The 19090-nt window shown below is 44.0% G+C and overlaps 1 protein-coding gene across 1 annotated transcript in view; it reads left to right on the top strand.

Moving 5' to 3' along the window:
- The first annotated feature begins 496 nt into the window (after positions 1–496).
- The window catches only part of LOC139925590 (solute carrier family 22 member 23-like), a 30923-nt gene continuing 12329 nt past the window's right edge, over positions 497–19090 (top strand). Inside the window, exons 1-3 of the mRNA XM_071917030.2 lie at positions 497–1295; positions 8940–9043; positions 9195–9349. Coding sequence (XP_071773131.2) covers positions 846–1295; positions 8940–9043; positions 9195–9349 — 709 coding nt within the window. The 5' untranslated portion in view covers positions 497–845. The remainder of the gene's footprint in view (positions 1296–8939; positions 9044–9194; positions 9350–19090) is intronic.

Genomic DNA, 19090 nt, shown 5'->3' with positions numbered 1-19090 from the left:
CTGTATGGGGCTTTACAGGCTTGGAGTCTGGATAAAGAGAGAAAATGATTTTGATACACTCTGTTCAAGATCAAACCTCATTTGAATATTATTCTGCCTCCCACCATGCCAGTTATTGCACAGAGAAAAGCTACTTACAGCCATTTTCTCCTGTGAGATCTTTGCTGACGTGTTGTCCAGCTTTACCTTTGCTGGCATCTACAGCACGGCCACTTGCTTTGTATTTGCTTCAGTTAACAGCGCTGAGCTACAGAAATGGGTGGGGACCGAGCTAGTTCCTCCTCCCCCAGGACGCGCAGGTAAACTACCTTGCATTATGTATTCGAGAAGATCATGTTTTTGAATAAACGTTGCATATTTATCGAGTCGCGTACGTCATTTCTAACTTGTGGAAGGCCTGGTTCCAGAAGAGAATTATTGAAGTTTGTGACGTGGGATATTCCCTGGGCCTATTTGTTTGGACAGGTGTGCACTTGTGGCGCCCTCAGGAAACACTTCCTGCAGGGCTCCTCCACTGCTGACCGAAAGCCACACAAACGTAATGAGAGCTAATCAGACGAGGCGAAGGAGAAGAAAACTGTCTCTTCACCATTCAAAAAATTCACCGCAGCCTGCTTTTGTTCCCATGAATCTGAGCCTGCTGTCAGTCCAGCAGTAGGCTTTCGGTGGCAGCCGTCCCTAGACAGCAGTGAAGTGCTTCCTGATAATAAAGAGGTGCGTCTTATTTCCATTCCAGTGATTGACTGCGCACGGCTTTCACCACCGGAGCTGGGGGGCATTGACGCATTGTGGAGTCGACAGGGGGTAGCACTGCCAACCCCGGCTGCGCTACAACAGACGCATCTATGAGCGAAACCGCGATGGCCGTGGTGCAGCTCGAAACGGAGGACCATCAACCGGAGAACGGGTTCGTGTCCCCCGAAACCACGTCGCCGAGTCTGCTGACACGGATCGACGGCTGTGTTTTGCCATTTCTCGGAGGATTTGGGAAGTACCAGAAACAGCTGATCGTCCTGACATGGATTCCGGCGTTATTTATTGGATTCAGCCAGTACTCTGATAATTTTCTTCTTGCCCAACCAAACAACACATGTGTTCAGCCTTTGGCAAACACGACTAATTTGACTAGAAGTCATTCCTCTTTGTTTCATGGTCCAAATAATAGCAGCACGCGCCAAGCTTTCATTTATCCCAATGGAAGTTATGGCACTCACAATGACACGGCCATGCAATGTATGTGCAAGGAGTGGACATTCGAGCTGCACACGGGACTCGTGCAGAATGTGGTTACCAAGGTAAGCTGTCCATATTGAGCATGGGCATCCTTTCTATCAGATTGTGTTATGCCTTTATGATACCCTAACCGCTCTATAGGTTAATCTTATTTGGATCGATTCACGGTTCTAAGTGGGAGAAATCCTGGCACTGATCAATGCCAGAGATCCTCCGTTTAAAGAATAACAGGTTCAGGGAGAAATCTAGTCAGTCTATTTTGAAACTGTACTAGCAGCAGCATTGTGTTCATTTATCTGTTGACAGCCTGTTTGTATCCTATCCCTCTGATATCATTCTGGATAGGGTTCAGGTTGCGATGATGCCTCTAATACTCAATTCAAGGCATGGCTTTTTCCACACTGGACCATCCCCTATTCATAGGTCTGTGGATCTGTTAGGATTCACACACCTATGAATAATCTTGGACTTGAAAGCAGGGCTGGGGGAGAGTGTAACAGTGTAGGTGAAAGCGTGTATCGCACTGACAGTCGGGGACGGCGTGAGTCATCGCAGCAGCTGACACAAGGTGCGACCTATCGCAGAGAGACGCCACCATTGGCATTGCCGGGTAAACGGCCACGGTGGAATTTGCCGGTTGTCATGATGGACATAATAGACATAAAGCCGGGTCCTTTTGATTTTAGAGCAAAGGTCATTGGCGCAATTGTACGCCAAGCATCACCTTGCCCAAATACAACCCTAACCAAAAGTCTGTGGTACTCAATCTTATCATAGGCTACTGTATGGATTTTTTTTAATCTCCTATGGAATCACTGTAATATTCTAAATCCTGTCTGTCTGGGCCAGGCCTTGGCTACAGTATGTCTGCAGTCATCATAGTTGGGCTTCACAGTGTGGTAGCTGGAGGGGGGATTTTATATCTAATTACACCTGTCAGCTCTTCTCCCATTGTGGATGCTGCATGCCCATATCAAGTTTTATTTTGATATGGGAGGAAGAGCATGAAACTTTGATCCACAAGGCTCTCCTCGTAAACTTGACCTATTAATATTGCTGTGATCGTGTATGAATTGTCACTGAGTCTTCATAGAAAAGGTACATGGCCTTAAGACTTAAGGAACCTAAAGGCACTTCCCCTTTTATCATTCCCCTTTTTATTAATATGCCATATTAAGCCCTGTTTCATTATCCCTGAGTGAAAGTTGTGCTTGAAAATCATATGCTATTTCTCATGAACTCCCAGCAGCTGAAATATGATTTTCTTCATTTTTGTCTTCACAAAGAAATCTTACTGTCCTGCCTTTACCTTAATGGCTTTTAATGCTCAGCCTTGGCATGGCTGCTTACAAAGGTCTATATTGTTGATGCGTGCTGTAATAGACTTATACGCCACTGCAGAGCACTGTAAATGCCTTTTTATTCTGAAGGATATTTGCCTCTAACAAATTTGGCATGCATGCCATAATCAAAAAGCTTAGCAGTAAGAGTTTGATCTGATGCCTGGATTTGAAGCTTCTCTGTGCTATAGGAGGGGGTTGTGCCACGCTGAGCCTGTGCCCACTGTGATGCCAACAGCCCATCTGCTTATCACTGATAATGTCCATATTTAAACGACCAGCAAATAAAATGTAGCTCCGGCATTTCATTTTACCATGAGCCAAGGGACAGTTTGAGTCATGATTTCATTTACTGTCTACAGGGTAATTTTGGGGGCGGGAGTGCATGCGTTGACAAGCTTTATGGTGCTCATTATTTAGCTTGGACCATTCATAATACTCTTCACCTGCAACTGAAAAACACATTGAGTCATATTCAAGGGCAATCGATTGGGTGGATCAATATTTGGTATGACAAAATGTCCAAAAAACATTGCTCCCCTCTGGGGGAAAAAATCAGTCAGTTGTAGATACATCAGATGTAAAGGCTATAGTACTAAAGCACTGTTGTCTATCCTCTCATACTGAGTGGCTTAGTAAGCTGTAGATACTAATATTTGTGTTGCCTGTACACGCACACATCCTGAATGTCATGTTGACACTACCACCAGTGCAGATCAGTTGGTGACAGGGCTGAGCAGTTGGTGAACGTGTCTGTGCCCTTCCCTGACCTAAGCATTCCACATCCTGACAAGGTCATCCTCAGGAGAAATGGAATCGGAGGGCATTCAGACAACTCCCGAGATGGAGCCCAAACTGAAATAGAATCAACTCTCCCACTTGCCGTCCTCCTTGTCTCTTTTCACACGGCCTCGGTGGAAGCCGTCCCTCTCCCTCGCGAGGCCACTTGTCCGCCACAGCACAGGCACCGGGATGTGACACTATAGCAGGAAGTGATGACTTGGCACTTCTCCCTATGTTTGGATTGCATAGGCATAACTCCACATGACTGGGTGTAGCTATCCGTGACACTCTATCCCTCAACAGTGGAGCAGAGTGCCAACACTGGGGAAATGTGGTAGTGTCTTTTTGTCAAAATGTACCAACAAACAACAAACTTTAACCCCTTAAAACCCTGTAAACCCTCCATATCACATGCCGTTGACACACACACATATATAACATGGCTAGATGTTTTCACTGTGCATAGGTTTAGTCTCCTGGAGGAAGAATAATATAGCATTGGAATACATTTCTGCTCACTCCGTTTGCTCAGGGCAGCATTGAGGGAAGGCTTTGATGGAGCTGGGCTTAGAGGAGGAGGAGGAGGAGGAGGTAGTGGAGGATCCAAAGTGGCTAATGTGGAGACCCATTCTAATTGAGTCAAGCCCTCCTCAGGGCCTGTCTTAATTGGGCTGAGCTGTAGAAGTGAGAATGTATCATTACTCGGAGACAGATAGGGTCTCTCTGCACCCTACCCTATTCCACTCCCATTCAGATAGATGGCAGCTGCACACGCCGCCTGAAGAAGTGGCTTGAAAACCTCATCAAACCGAAGATTAACCCCTCCAATGATCCTTCATGATAGTGTGATCCTTATATTAATTGGAAAGACTTGGCGCTCAGGGGTGGATGATGATTTTAGTATCTTAAAATTAAATTTAGAATGAATCTATTGTAATATTCCACTGTAGAATGAAGTTTGCACTACTACAAAACTATGTGACACCATCATACAAACAAGCTATTTTTGATCTACAACACAGAATTCTGCAATATCTACTCTAAGCCATTGTATGCATTGTACTATGCCATTCTATTTTATCATTTCTCTAAGAAAGTAGGTCACGGTATTGTCTGGTAGTGATAAGCAAGTCTTGTACTGAAAATGTACACTTTCCAACAAGATATGTTGTAAAAAGGACATTGGCGGGAACACCCAGTCCCAATATCACTGTAGTGGAGCTTGCACACCCATAGATCTGCAAGACGATACTGTAGTTTAACACCCATCGAGGCCTCTCTGCTCTGTGTCCCTTCATACTGTTTACCCAGCTGGTCGGCTCCTTCCACAGACCCTGGATCAGTGTGTGACAGTTGGAAACCGTCTCAGCTGTTGAGAGGGGATGACCCCACTGCAGATGCCCAGTCAGCACACAATGACAGCCACTCACAGCGTCAGCTGGGAAGAAAGATACTTGTGCGACCAAAAGATAAAACGCTGTGGAGGCTGTATGTGTGTGTAACAGTGTGTGTGCTGCAGCCTTGTTTCTGATAAGTGAACAGGGAGGAGTGAACATAGTGTGTGGTGTCGGACCTTTGGCTGTGGTAGGGGGTTGTTTTTAGGATTAAGTGATGGAATGCAGGTTCTAGGAGCGATGGCGGGTTGCCAATACGTATCATCTGTCTTCCACTTCAAATCATTATTGGTGGCAGTGGCATTTAGTTATATGGTTCATTATTAACTGTCAAAAAAGGAGGCAATGAAGGAATGGATAGATCTTCTTGAAGGTCTTGTGTTTCACCATTCCTCACTGTTCTTTGCAGGAAAACATAATTGCTGTCACCCATCTTGTTAAACACGCTGTAGTTTATCTCCTCAGCTGTGATGTGTAGTATAGACGCTGTAGTGGTATGACAGCTATTTGAAACATCGCCACGCCTAGATAATATCAACTAGTTCTCAGGAAAGTCGCATAGGCCACATCTGCAATATCAATATCAGTTACATATTGGAGTATTCTTTTCCCCTTTCTGACTTCTCCTTTAATTCAAGAGAAACTGCAATGGAATGTGGATAATGCGTGGCATGGATGCATCTGTCTTGTTCTCCCTTACTCTCCCTCCTTCCTACAGTGCTGTCATTCTTCTCTCTCACCCTCACCTACCACCACAATGTATGTTCCCAACCGAGGGATGAGGCAATGGTGCTAAAACTTACACTTGGAATTAGAAAGAGACTGATAACCAGGGTGATGGTCTGTTGCTAGGCAGTAACTATGCAGCAGTCTCTCCACGTGCCTTCCACCCTCTCCTCACAATTGCTTTCAAGCGTCCCCCTTTATCCCTCTCTTTAGCCCATTATCTTTTCCTCTCATTTCCTCCCTGTTCTCATCATTTCTCTCCGTCTCTTTGTATGTTCTTTCCCCCCTTTATATTATTTATTCCTCCTCGTAGTTTTTTCAAATTTTCTTCACTCCACCCTGCCGCTTCCCCTCCCTCTCCTCCCTCTCCTCCCTCCTACTTTGCTTTCCCCCTTCTCTGTCTCTTCCCCCCCCCCGCTTCTCTCCTTTCAACCCCCCCCCCCACCACCACGCTGTAGTTCAACGAGTGCAGTAGTGTGTGCAGCTGTAGTTGAAGGCGTCTTCATCGAGGCTAATGAGACTTACTGGTGCAGAGTAACCATTGTTGTAGTAAGCGAGGCATTTTTGACAGGCCGACCAACACCCCAGGGGTTTCACTGCATGGCTCCTGGCCCTTCATTTGTTGCGTGTAACGGTCTTGCAGACTTGCGACATGTGCACACACACACACACACGCATACAGTGTCACCAGTAGAGCCTTTGTCCTCCGACTGTCAACTAATAGATTAATATTGCGTCTGCCCGATTGTCTACTCTGCACAGTGACTTCTATTCAGTTCCCCTAAATGAGCAAGACAATAGCAAGGGAGCAACCAACAGAAAGCACTAGGGCATAGAAGACTGTAGCTACATGGCTTTGACTCGTGCTGAGATTGGCCCACAATTTGTAGCATTTCCTCTGCTCTGTTGTAGCTGTAACTCTGCCCATATTTCTCCATTTGTACTAACTAGCAGTTTGGGTGTGCATTTATAATTGTATATTGAGTTGAATCAGAGAATTGGATTGGAAAGAGAGCTGGTGAATAATACATGCTATTTGGCATGCTTGCAAATAAAGTGCCTTGATAAGTGAATACATTTTTAGCGTGGGAATAAAAATCTAACAGACAGTGAAGCGCCATGCTCTGCCCATTGGCCTACACATTTTAGCAACACTATTACCAAGCTATCAGCTGTTCGATGTGGCTGCTTTGTCTCACGCATATGCCCTGAGAATGCTGATTTGTATTGGTATTTTACAACACTGGTCATCTGTCTGTGGTCACTCGCAGATTTCTGTTCCGCTTAGTCATCAAATCATTATCCAGCCTTGCAGTCCCAGTCCCCCTACAAATGCACACTCAGAGTTTCACTTCTCACAGTCCCACAGGAGGGCAGCTTCATTTTTAAACGCCCTTGTTTAGCTTGGTGGAATTGCGCAACAGGAACTTGTTTGCCTCCCTCCGTCTGTCTGTTTCTCTGCTGACATCGATACTGAAACCATGAATGAGTGGCATGCCTGGATCATGTGATGGCTGGGTGGCTCTGGGTAATCCTGGAGCGTTCCATTCTGAACAGGTCACTATGGTAGAGGTTATAGGAGGTTAGAGAACTGTAGGAGCGACCAAGAGTTTGTATTTCAAGGTGAGGAGGAGTTCTCAGTCAGGCAGAGCTGCTGCATGAAATAAGTGTATTTTTTATTGACAGCGAAACTTTGTTTTATAGTTTTAGGGTTTGGTGTTTAGATGAGGCAGTGCAGAGTTCAGGCCAGGGAGTTGATCAGCCTCCCCATGTGTTACGCACCTGTTATGACCTCCGCGCCCCCGTCTGCCCCTGTCTGCCTGCCTTATGTCGCCACAGACAGCTGACAGGCATAAGTAGCTGGGAAGACCCCTAATGACCACCTCCTCTCTGAAATTCATCTCTTTGTCACCTCAGGATCTGCTACCTTTTAACTCGGATGATTAACTGATAATATTAATCTCGGTCGTGTAGGTTCGGGTAGCTTTTTTGAGCAATGAGTTGTGTGTTCCCACAAGCAGGGCACACACTCTTTAGGAAAGTCGGCACTTCATGTATCGATCTGCTGGGCTTTAAATTTACTGCTGCAGCTTCCCACGTTGACTGCTTGTGCTGTATGCTAGGTGTATTTGTCATTATACTTGACTACTGTGGAGGAAAAATCAGGGTATGCTTGACTCATGCAAATCAGATGCACACACACACACACACACACACACACACAGAGCATTGTTTGCATTCTGGGAATCCTGCTGGTGAAGAGAGGTTCAGTCACTGGCAAGAGGATGAAGGTATAAGAGAGTGAGGAGAGGCGGAGGTTTAGTTTAGTTTAGTTTATTAGGATGGAGGTGGCTAAATGCACCATCATAACACACAGTAGAAGAGTCATACTGAATTGAAAAGCCTTATGTATATAGCCCCAATCCAGGATTTTTGACTGTAGGAAGTATGGGCATATACACAGACTCTAAGGTTGTGATGACTTTCAGAGGAAGATAAGTTTTCACTTCTTTGAGGTGCAACTGAAAGGCAAATGCAGGTCGAATTAGAACATAAAGAAACATTATGTGGCCTTTCATTACATTTAAAAGCTGTATTGACTTCCAAAATTCTGTATTAGAAGCTCTGTCAATATATTTTATAGTGGAGGAAAATGTCTCCAATCCCACATTTTGACTTTGTATTCTTACTGACTATATGCACAGCAATTTGAGTGTTACTCTCTAAATTGCAGCATTACATTATTTGCAAATGGTTTGAAAGACTGAATTGAATTGAATTGAAATTTTTTATTGGCAATATAATAATATAAAATATATGACATATATACATAAATAATATATGCACAGCCTCACCAGGAGGCATCATATCTTAACCACATGTTTTTTTTGTGCTAAGCTTGCTAATAATTTAGATGCACCATTTAACGGCAAACCGTTGAGCCATAAGTACTCTAAAGACTAATAATTCATCAATAAGCAGCTACTTCACATTTTAATAAACTGATTGCTTTTCATAGACAGATAATTTGTGATCAGACCAGTTTACACTTTTGGAATTATCTACTCAAAATTGCAGGTGAAATAATTCCTTACTAAGGGAAGGTAATCTTTGGGGGAATATCGTGTTGATGTTCAAAATAGTCCAAATCCCAACAAGCATTTATGACATTCACTCTTCCCTTCCTTGAAAACATCTGTTTATGTGAGCTTAGCAAATGAGCGTAACAAAACCTTGAGCGTGATTTTCCATATGATAATATGAGTGCTAATGTGTTTTGAGAGGGGGGGAGTGTCCCATCACCCAGTTAGACAAACTGTTTTTGTGTGTACAACCAGTGGAGTGTGACGGATAAAAAGGCCTCATGCTCAGAAAATAATGTTCACGCTTAATTTCCAGATTTTTTGCAAAGCAGAAACTGTTTGACACTGACGCTTAAATGTGTGTTCATCTGTCTCTGCAGTGGAGTCTGGTGTGTGACTCGGCGTGGAAGGTCCACATTGCAAAGTTCTCCCTCTTGGTGGGATCCATCTTCGGATACCTGGTGTTTGGAGTCCTTGCTGACTGGTAAGACAGTACAAGTACATTGAGTGTGCCTATAATCCAAGGTAAAATACAAATTATGGTCTTTCTGTGCTAAGAGGGATAAAATACCTTAATCAAAAGACCCATGTTTTACAAAGTCAAAAAGTGAATTTCTGTCTTACTCCCTCTATAGGTTTGGCCGCCACCCAGTGCTGATCATCTCGGTGCTGTTCATGCTGGTGTTTGGCCTGACTGTGGCCTTCTCCGTCAACGTTCCCATGTTCAGCACCCTGCGCTTCTTTGAGGGCTTCTGCTTGGCAGGGATCACCCTGTCTCTCTATGTCCTCAGTAAGTCTTTAACTTCCAACCACTGCCCTGTACTGGCTGTCATACATTAATAATCGTCTGGGTTGACTGTGTACAATTCTACAATGATGCTACAGTGTCCAGAATGTCTATAAACTAGGCCTCTCAAGAAATGGCAAGATTTGACTCCAAGTCCTTCAGGTACCATTTGAACGCCTTGAAAGCTTGTTGTTAGTGTGGGTCATGTTTGTGGAGGATCCCCTGCAGGTCAGAGAGCTTGTTTTCAAGGTATGTACTAAACAGAGGAGCTCACAAGAAATGGCAAAGGCCATTGCACCGCAGCAATACAGGAAATGCAGGTCTATTACATGGAACATTAGCAGAGTCTGCTCACCTTAAGGGTAAGCCAGTCTGGTTTGTTTTGGCCTCGGCTCCATTTCTAGGAAGTAATAACAGCTCTTGCTGGTACACAGCAAGTTCAATGTTGTAACGGGCAGTTATCTTTAGTGTTCCCTCAGTTGTGTCATCACTAACAACCAGACATATCTGATCAAAGAGCTGTTTCGCTTTAATTCTGAGGGAAGCTGAGGGAAGCATCCAACCGCAAGAAGCTTTAAAGAGAAGCAATTGTTGCAGTGACCTACTAACATTTATTAAACTGAATGGCATTCTTTGGATGTACGCTTCTCACTACAGAGCAATTACTGGCATGTGTACCCTTGAAGTGAACTCTCTTTCATTTTTATTTAAGTGGACCAGCTAAATTATTTTCATGGGATTTTACTGATAAAGACACAGGAGAGTAGAGGAGGGGGTTTTGATAACATGCCTTCACTGCAGTCTCACCCATCACTGCAGTTAGTGTCCATACAGTCCATAATGTTCATGAAGATGAATCCCCTCTGTTGAGTGTGACCTTCTCTCTGTACAGCGAAGCTTTAAAGGAGCGATAATCTAGCAAGCTGCAAGGGGGGACAGGAGAGAGAATGGGAGAGAAGGGACTTTTGATAGCGTCCTGGTAATTGGCCTTCCAGTTGATGCACATTCTGGTCTTGCGATAGATCCTTAAAAGCCTCTTTGGCTGCAATAATTGACCGGTGCAAAGGGAGGTTGCAAAAGTGGAGGGAAGGGAGAGCGGGAGCAAGGGCGAGATGACGAAGGAGGGGGGCCCTCCGTGTCTCCATGTCCTTGTCATTCTAATTTACTCCACATCGTATACCTTGAAAAGCTTCGCCGCACTCCCAAAATAGAAGGAGCGTTTGGTCCACTCCCAGGACAAAGGGAGAGAGGGTGGGACAGAAGAAGGGCGGGAGAGAGGACCAAAGGGGTTGGATGCCACTGTACAGTAAGGTGCCTTATTGATTTTAAATGAACTTGAATGTGAATGAATCTGTTACATCTCTCTTGCATTAGTGGTGCAGTGACCAATGCAGCGCACTCTTTACAAATGTTATTTGTGTAGAGGCATGGGGCGGGGTGGCTCCGATGTAAATGTGATGTCCTGGGTTTGAATCCGTCCCGGGACCTTTGTCATCCCCTCTCTCTCCCAGTCTTTCCTGTCTCTCTCTACTTTGAAACCATCTAAAAAAAAAAGAGGCATATTAAAACACAAATCTCATGTCTCTGAACAGCTGGTGGCCAGAGCAGCAGAGCAGTTGAGCATTTTGATGGTTGAAAAGGGAACAATATTTGAATTTATTAAAGCATTTCTCTGGGGGTAGAAAGCTACAGTGTAGCAGAAGTGCATGCCAAAATATAAGCTACATCTGTTTGTTCTACAGAGGGCCCAATTATTCTAGGACAGACTTTGGAGCAAAGGATTATGCTGCTTTCTCTCCCCCAGACCACATCTCCCCTTCAATATTTCTTTCTCATTATTCTTTCTGTGTTCTTTTTTTTTTTTTTTTTTGTTCTCTCCCACTCCCTCTTTCAATTTCTACTTGGCCAAATCTATCTTTCCTTCCCCCCTCTCTCACTCTCTCATTCTTTACCCTGCTTCTCCATGCTTAGCATTTGCCTAGTAATTGCAGAGTAAATAAGGATTTTAAGGAGTGCCACTCTAAATCAGTCAGCCTGCCAACTCCTCAGGTAACAGTCATAAAAGCCAACAGTCAACCATGGACCTGTCATGCAGTCAGCTGAATACCTTTTCTCCCTGCTGTTGTTAAGCAACACACACCAAGTAGAAAGAAATTGGGGTTGGCACTCATTTATGAAGCAATAATACTAATTATATTTTTACCACATTAACTGTTTCCTTGTTTCTATTCTAAGAACCAATATCCTCATGACATGAAATGTCTTTTATTAGGTAGGTTTAACCTTTACAGAAGGTTAAACGTAAGGTTAAATATGCATATTTGTATAGGTTTTGAATCGCTATACTGCTGCCCCTATTTCTGATTCTATGTGTTATGGCTACTGTCATATGATATTTTCCCCTCAACCATTCTGTATTGACAAAACTCCACAAGTGCTGGTCGAAGTTTAGCTACAGTATATATCATTCAATAACATAGACACTATTAGACAGAATCAATCATTTTATTTCAACGTATACTGGTTAGGAATCCATTGTAGCCTTGAGATGTGGATTGACTGTTTCATCAGCCAACAGCAAAGTGTCACTGTTTTACATTAAAATGTAAATTAGTAAATGAGGCACTCTGGGACTTTCCTAAATCAGTTGCACTTCCTTGTGTTGATAGGCTCAGATCCGTGTGTCCTGTCAAAGTGTCCTTGAGAATGTGCGTCACCTAAACCTTACCTGGTCATTCCTTGTGAATCGCTCTGGGTAAGAGTGTGACCTAAAATGTACATGTAATCCAGTTGAACTCTGGTGCTCGCTGTCATATGACATTTCCACATTTAACATCAGAAGCATGTAAACCAGATGACCTTCTTTTGTGGTTTGCTTTGGTTACTCTGTCGAGAACGGGAAGTCGGGCCCAAATCTCAGCTTCAGCTGTGTTTGTATTGGAGACATTACACTAATCCCCCATTCTCATCAGCCCATTACCTTGTGCAATTAAGTCTTAGTGCACATATCTGAAAGGGTAGGCGCCATTTCATAATCTTAATCTAGAAGGTGGCATTACAGAAGTCAAAAACATGATCGTGGCCTTTCTCTTAGGTTTCACATACAATTCGACAAATCGAATAAGAGGTCACAGTAAAAAGAAGACAATAACCCACCTCATCCAAGTCACTGTCTCCTAAAGCAGTGGTTCCAAATGTGGGGTTCTGGGTCCTTGAAGCGGTCGGAGGGGGTTCACAGTAACATGAGAAATTCTTTAATCTCAACCAATCTTTTTGAAATATTGCACAATGAAAGAATCTGAGAGAAGAGGAAGAAAAGAACATTATTTAATCTACCTACAGTATAAAACAGTAAGCAGTTCTGTACTACATCATATCAATCAAAAGGTCTTCTCAGATGGGGGCATGTGGGACAAAATCTCATCAAATGGTGGTCTATATGGGGGTCCTTGGCTTGAACAAGTCTGGGAAACTCTGCCCTAACCCGTCATACCCTGCGCTGGACTCTATGAGAACAGCAAGTAGGCAATCCACTGAGTTATGAGGAGCCCCTTTCCACAAGAGGGGGAGCGATTTGTGCACTGCCGCTGTCCTTTCCGCTAGGATGGCCTGTCGGATTCAGGCCCACTGCAGCGGCCAACATGGCTGATGTGAGGCGACACTTAATACGGCTCCTGACGCTAACTGCCACGCAGAGAGAGGGGAATAAAAGGATCGGAGATTGGGGGTGGGGTGGGGGGACTTATCAGACAAAGGGAGAGAAGGCAGAAAAAAAGTATGGGGAGAAAAAAAAAGAGTGGGGCGTAAGATGGGGAGAAATGTGGAAAGGAGAAAGGACTTTTTCACCTCTGATTTAAGCTGTGAGTGCTGGACTGTGGTGCAATGTGATACAATTAGACCGCCTCTGCATGTGAAAGTGAAGTGTTGCTGTGTTTTAAGGCTAAGCCCTCTCATGTAAAACAGACCAGACTAATAGGTCATCTCTCCACCTCACTGATCTACGTTGGCTATTAAACATAACGGAAGAATAGCAAAGCCGATAGCTATAGAGAGTCATCTGATGCAGCGCAGCTATTTATACCCCAGTGTTCCATCAGTGTGTGTGTTAGCATTTTTAGCACTGTAGCACCACACAAGGCTCTAGTGCTTTATAGCTCAGGGTCACGGTGCTGCTAGCTAGTGCGTTTTTACAGTACGTACACACACACACCTCTGAGCCCCCCGCACACAGATAAACACACACAGCACATTAGCTAGCTGAGTCATGCTAGCTGGCGGCGCTGGGTGTTTGTATGAGATTGTTGTGATCAGTTGGAGACAAGGTTATTGTGTTCTGGGGCAGTGGGCTAGAGCTCGCTTTTTATTTACGCTTGTTGCCTCATGCATTAGTATCAGCTACTGGGGGTGAAAATGGGTTGCTTTTCCAAGACAGAGAAGCGGTTATATTATTTTTTTTCCCCCAGGGTGGTTATTTACACTGAATGTCACTTTAGCAGGAGTACAATTCCAGAGGTCATGTTGTAACAACAGTGGTGAAAGTACACATGCCTGATAATCTAATTGAATGCTGAAATACCTTTGGGATACTCTGGGTAGGAGTTTGCTGTATCAAAATATTTGATAGGTAAACGAAAAGTTGATCCTGACTGGAGAATAAAAATTGCCAGCTAAAGTGTGTGTGCACGCATTAGTGTTTTCCGTTATATTTCTTAAACGCAACTGGTAAATGCAGGTGTTAGAGAATGTTGCGGAATAAAATGTGAATTTTGAAGTGTAAGAAAATGAGAAAAGTCCCTAATATTGAAAACCTAAAGTAAAGCACAAGTATCTTTAAAATAAACAGTACAGTATAAAAAGTACAGTACTTGGGTCCTTTCCACCTCTGAATCACAGGAGGCCTGCCTATACCTGTCGTGGGTGTGTGAGATGTGTCTTCTAGAGAGAGAGAGAGAGAGAGAAAGATATATATAGAGAGAGAGACAGAGAGAGACACATAGAAAGAAAGAGAGACAGAGAGCGAGAGAAAGACATAGAGACAGACAGAAACTGAGAGACACATAGAAAGAGAGAGAGAAAGAGACAGAGACTGAGAGAGACAGAAAGAGAGAGAGACAGAGAGAGGCAGATAGACAAAGAGAGAGAGAGACAGAGAGAGAGAGAGGCAGACAGACGGAGAGAGACTGTGTGTGAGACAGACTATATGTTTCTGTCATGCAGTCCCCAGTCATGTATCACAAAGAACTTCTCTCTCAATAACCTTTGACACACATTCTCAATGACTCAGTGTGTGCACGCATTGCTCCGAGTGTGATGATCCAGTGGAAAAACATGTTATTGTCGATGAAAGATGCTGTCTGACACGCTCACGCTAATGCTTTGGGGAAATAACTGGCTCACAGTTGTTGATATTTAACTTATTTATATCCTCCTATGTTTTTTTTTTTAAAGGATAGTGACATTTGTCACATTGACAGGAAAAGTTTCTGGGACGCTACTTAAACTAAACATGAAACATTTGTTAGTACTGTATTGTTAGTTTTCCCAAAGAAAATCATGTTTGTTTGTTTTTTTGGTTTCCATTTAGATTTGCATTTTCCATGGCAGATGAATAGTCAATAAAACCATAAAACAAACAAGCATGACATGACATTGGTCACGATAAGGTTATCTTCTAATATAGTGGAGATAGCTCACTCTGTTTGATCAAGAGCCTATTTAGCAGTCATTAACACTACCTAGAACCAATATTAATAAGCTCGTCATATAATAAGCTTTGTACTTATTCCAGCCGTATATATTATGATGTTGCTGACACACCCAGGCGCTCACTAGACTGTATTGATTGTGTGGGTAGTTTATGCTCTCACTCCCTTTGTATATATACTACTACTGGATTAGTAAGGTTGGAGAAAGAGTACACAGAGGTAGACTGCATTTCACTAGAATCACAGGTAAGGGAGGTAGATGTGATGTATAATGATATTGTGTACTATTGCAGTGCTCTATTTCTTGTGCTTCTCTAGTGCATGCAGTCATTTATAGCCCCTCATCTGATCCGTCCTCCATGGGATGGTATATAGTTATATGTACTCCATAGCTGCCTGTCTGTGTGTTTCCTTCCATTTGAGAGTAAAGCTGTTCCATTCAGACAGGATTTGGGCTGGCGCTGTACACCTCCTGCTGCAGCGCTATGCTGTGCTTTGCCAGGGTAGTCAGGCCAGACCAGGCCAGACCCAGGCCAGGCCAGGCCCTCTGTTCTGTGGTACAGGATCTGTTGCCGGTAATGAGGTGCCTTCTCACAGCGATGCCCTCCTCTTACCACAGGCATTAATCTCTCTGCAGAGAGATGAGGGCGAGGGGAGATCAAGAAAGAGGAAGTTGTGTGTGTGTATATGTGTGTGTGTATGTCCTTGTTGTGTAAAAAGGGCTTCCTTTGTGTCAATGTCAGATTCCTGCTTATACAGTCTGTCAGGCAGGTTGTTGTGTTTGCCTATTTGTCTCATTATCTGTCTAGCTGTCTGTATTTAAATTGATTGTTTGTACATGCCTGTGATAGATATCTCTCAGTCTGGTTCGCTGACTTGAGTAGCACATGTGAGATATTGTCTAAGTCTGGACTCTAGAGAAAAGCTTTTCATTTCCTATCACATGGCTATGGCTCCCTGAGGACAGGCAGCCAGGCCGGCCTCACACCACAGCAGAAATATTGCAGTAGGATCACAAGGGCCTTAGTAAGGAGACCCAGGCTTTGGGAAATAAAAATGAAATGGAATCATTCTGAATATTAAGCCTACAAGCATTCAGGTCGACTAGTGATGAAATCTACCTATTGCAGCATCACTGGTTCTAATAGAGAGAGACAGAGTGGAACATAGATTCTGTGTTGTATGAGTACAACACAGAATTAAACCTTTTCAACAAAAGGAAGCCATTTTCCCTGTGATACACGGGTTGAACGGTCGTCCTCCTGCCTCATCCTTCCCCTCAGTCCTCTCCTCCCCCTCTAGTCGTCCCCTGATAAATGGGTTAAGGGGCAGACTCAGTTTTTTTCCTCTGCGCAGGGTTAAAGTTCCCTTTTGTGCAGAGTGTGCATTCTTGGTTGCTCAGCAAACTTCCTCCCTATCTTTCTCCCAAACACGTTAACCTGCATGTGTAGCCTACATCTGTGTTTTCCCCCGCCTTAGTTCGAGGACCGCTACTTCCCTATTAGAAGTGAAAGGACAGGATAACCTGACTATGTTCTGCTTGGCCCAGAGTGGAGATCAATTGGAAAACTTGTTTATTTATGAGAGAGACATTTTGTGACATAACCACATGCTATCTCCCTCCACAAATGCCTGAGTGAAGTCCAGTGTTTGGGCAAATCAGCATGAACAACCTTTGCACTTTTTCTCTGTCCTCTGATAATGAGAGAAAAAGGGAACAAATACCATGTCTGAGTAATTATTTGGTCAGTCTGTTGAATCTGTTTTGGTTGATGAGCTTGTGAGTCTTAATCTTAAATCTTTTGTTTGTTTAAGAGTGGAAACTGTTCATCAGTCACTGTATTCCCATTTGGGGCCTACTGTAGAGCTGATTGCTTGCTTTTGTGATGATCTTTGTCTCTGTGTGTTTTCAGCACACACAAACGCACTCACACAAAATCAAACACTGTCAAAAGGAGGAGAAAATTCTCCCCTGACAGCGTTTTACATATGATTGTTGAGAATTTCAGCCCAGTTACAGTAGATCAAAGGACCGGTGCCTGTGACTATTTGGCCTTCTTTGCAGTTTAAGATAAGGGATTGATCAATGAGTATGACCTCACCTTAGTCTATAGCCCCCTAATTGTAGAATAAATACTTCACAGCATGGCCCAGAGCACGAGAATCAGCGAGTGAGAGTGTGACACACAAACCCATTGGCCAGGATCAGGGGGTGACATCATGGCATGGGGCCATGAGGAGCTCATGTGACCAGTAGAGTTCATGGCATTAGCTGCTGGGTACAGGGAATGGCCCCACTGACGGCCCCTAGTGATCAACCCAGTTGTTTCACTGTAAAACAATGGGCCTCCTTGACTGAACACTGTGTACTTGACACAAGGCTAGTGAACTGCTGTGGCCTGTACCAGAGGGTGTGAATCACATACTTGTTTTGCCAAAGTCAGCAAACCAGCCAAAGCTTCTTTGGGGATTATTGTGACTATTAATTGGCTATTGGTTCATTCTTTGATTATGTCATTTTCTCATCCAATGTGCATGTGACCAAATGTATTTAAGGGCGCTTTGTCACTTTTTCGCTAACGTGTATGTGCCACTCCTCTCGTCACCCCAGGGGCTGCGGGTTAGCATCTTTGGCAAGTGCCTTGCGTGCGACATCAGCTTAGTTGGGGGCAGATTTGTGTCAGTAGGACCCAGGCTGGAGCAGGGCATTGTGGGAATGCTGATCTAGTGGGATGTGGAGGATTAGGGTCAGCAGGAGTAAGGAGCTCAGGAGGCCTCCCCTCCTTTCCACAAACCTCTGCTCTTTATTCTGCGGCTCCATCTACAGAACATGTCATAGATATGTATGTCCATATGGTGGTGTATGCTTACTGTAAAAGATGTGTGTATGTGATTTGTCTTGTTATGTGTGTGTGTGTGTCAGCATTTTGGCGCAGCTCACCACAGGACATACTCTGGGGTCACAGTGCAATGGCCTGTTCAGTGCACATGACGTCTGATACATAACTCAAGAATTCAAATCCCATGTGGTCCATAACCAGTGAACCATGACTTTTCCTCCCAACAGCACACAGAGAAGGAGACTTGAGGTTAGTTAGTTCAAACTCAGCAGGTCCTGCACCCATCGCCCTGCTCTCCGCTCATTGGCTTTGTCATTCCAGCTGCGATAGTGTCTGTGAACAGAGAGCATTATTCATGTCCTCAGGAGGGGGCAAGTCCTAATTGAAATTCCAGGCTTTTCCTCAGGAATGAAGCGGGACCGCCGGCACCCACTGTATTATGCTGGCCCTGTCACCTTCAAAGGCCCATCTGGAGACTGTCCGCATGCCAGGGCAGCAGAAAAGACCCAATGGAAAAAAAAAATAGAAAGTGATGTGTGAGATAAAGGGATGAATGAAGAAGGACAGAGTGAGGCACTATGAGAATACCAGCATTACAGTACTATTCACTTTCTACGGTTTGATGTGGGTCCATGCTCAATGCTGCAGAGTCTAAAGGGCTGAACTGTCTCTGGTTGCTGGCTGTCAGCGTGGTGTGCATGCTAATGACTTGGTGAATGAATCAGTGCCATTCTGATAGAGGAGGAATGGGTACAAGGAACCTCTTTCTAGTTCAGTCTCACAGCAGCCTACTGTCTTGGTGCACAGAACAACAACTGTAGATGCTGATTTATCTCCTCTATTAATATATTAATATGTCTTAAATTAAATGTAAAGTTCGGCAATGGCTTGACTGCTAGTATCGGCTTATTCTCTAGGTTAAAAAAGTCACAGTATTAATAGTAGTCATACCGTATGTTGGCCTGGTATTACCTCCACATTGCATCAGACCAAGGTAAATCTCACTGCATAGGGAGGGATGGCATTGCTGTCAGGATCCATGTTCTGGCCTGTCTCCCTTACCCAGCCAGCGGTAGCGGTAGCATGTTTGTGTGGTTGATTCATCAACTGTGTGGCCTGTTTCTGTCAGCATGAAGAAAGATCAGATAATATTCTACATCTGATGTTCTGTTTACATCTGCACTTCCAGTGTCACTTAA

This window comes from Centroberyx gerrardi, chromosome 13, assembly GCF_048128805.1.
Source record: "Centroberyx gerrardi isolate f3 chromosome 13, fCenGer3.hap1.cur.20231027, whole genome shotgun sequence".
Classification (NCBI taxonomy): Eukaryota; Metazoa; Chordata; class Actinopteri; order Beryciformes; family Berycidae; genus Centroberyx; species Centroberyx gerrardi.
This window is presented reverse-complemented; position numbering and strand designations above follow the sequence as displayed.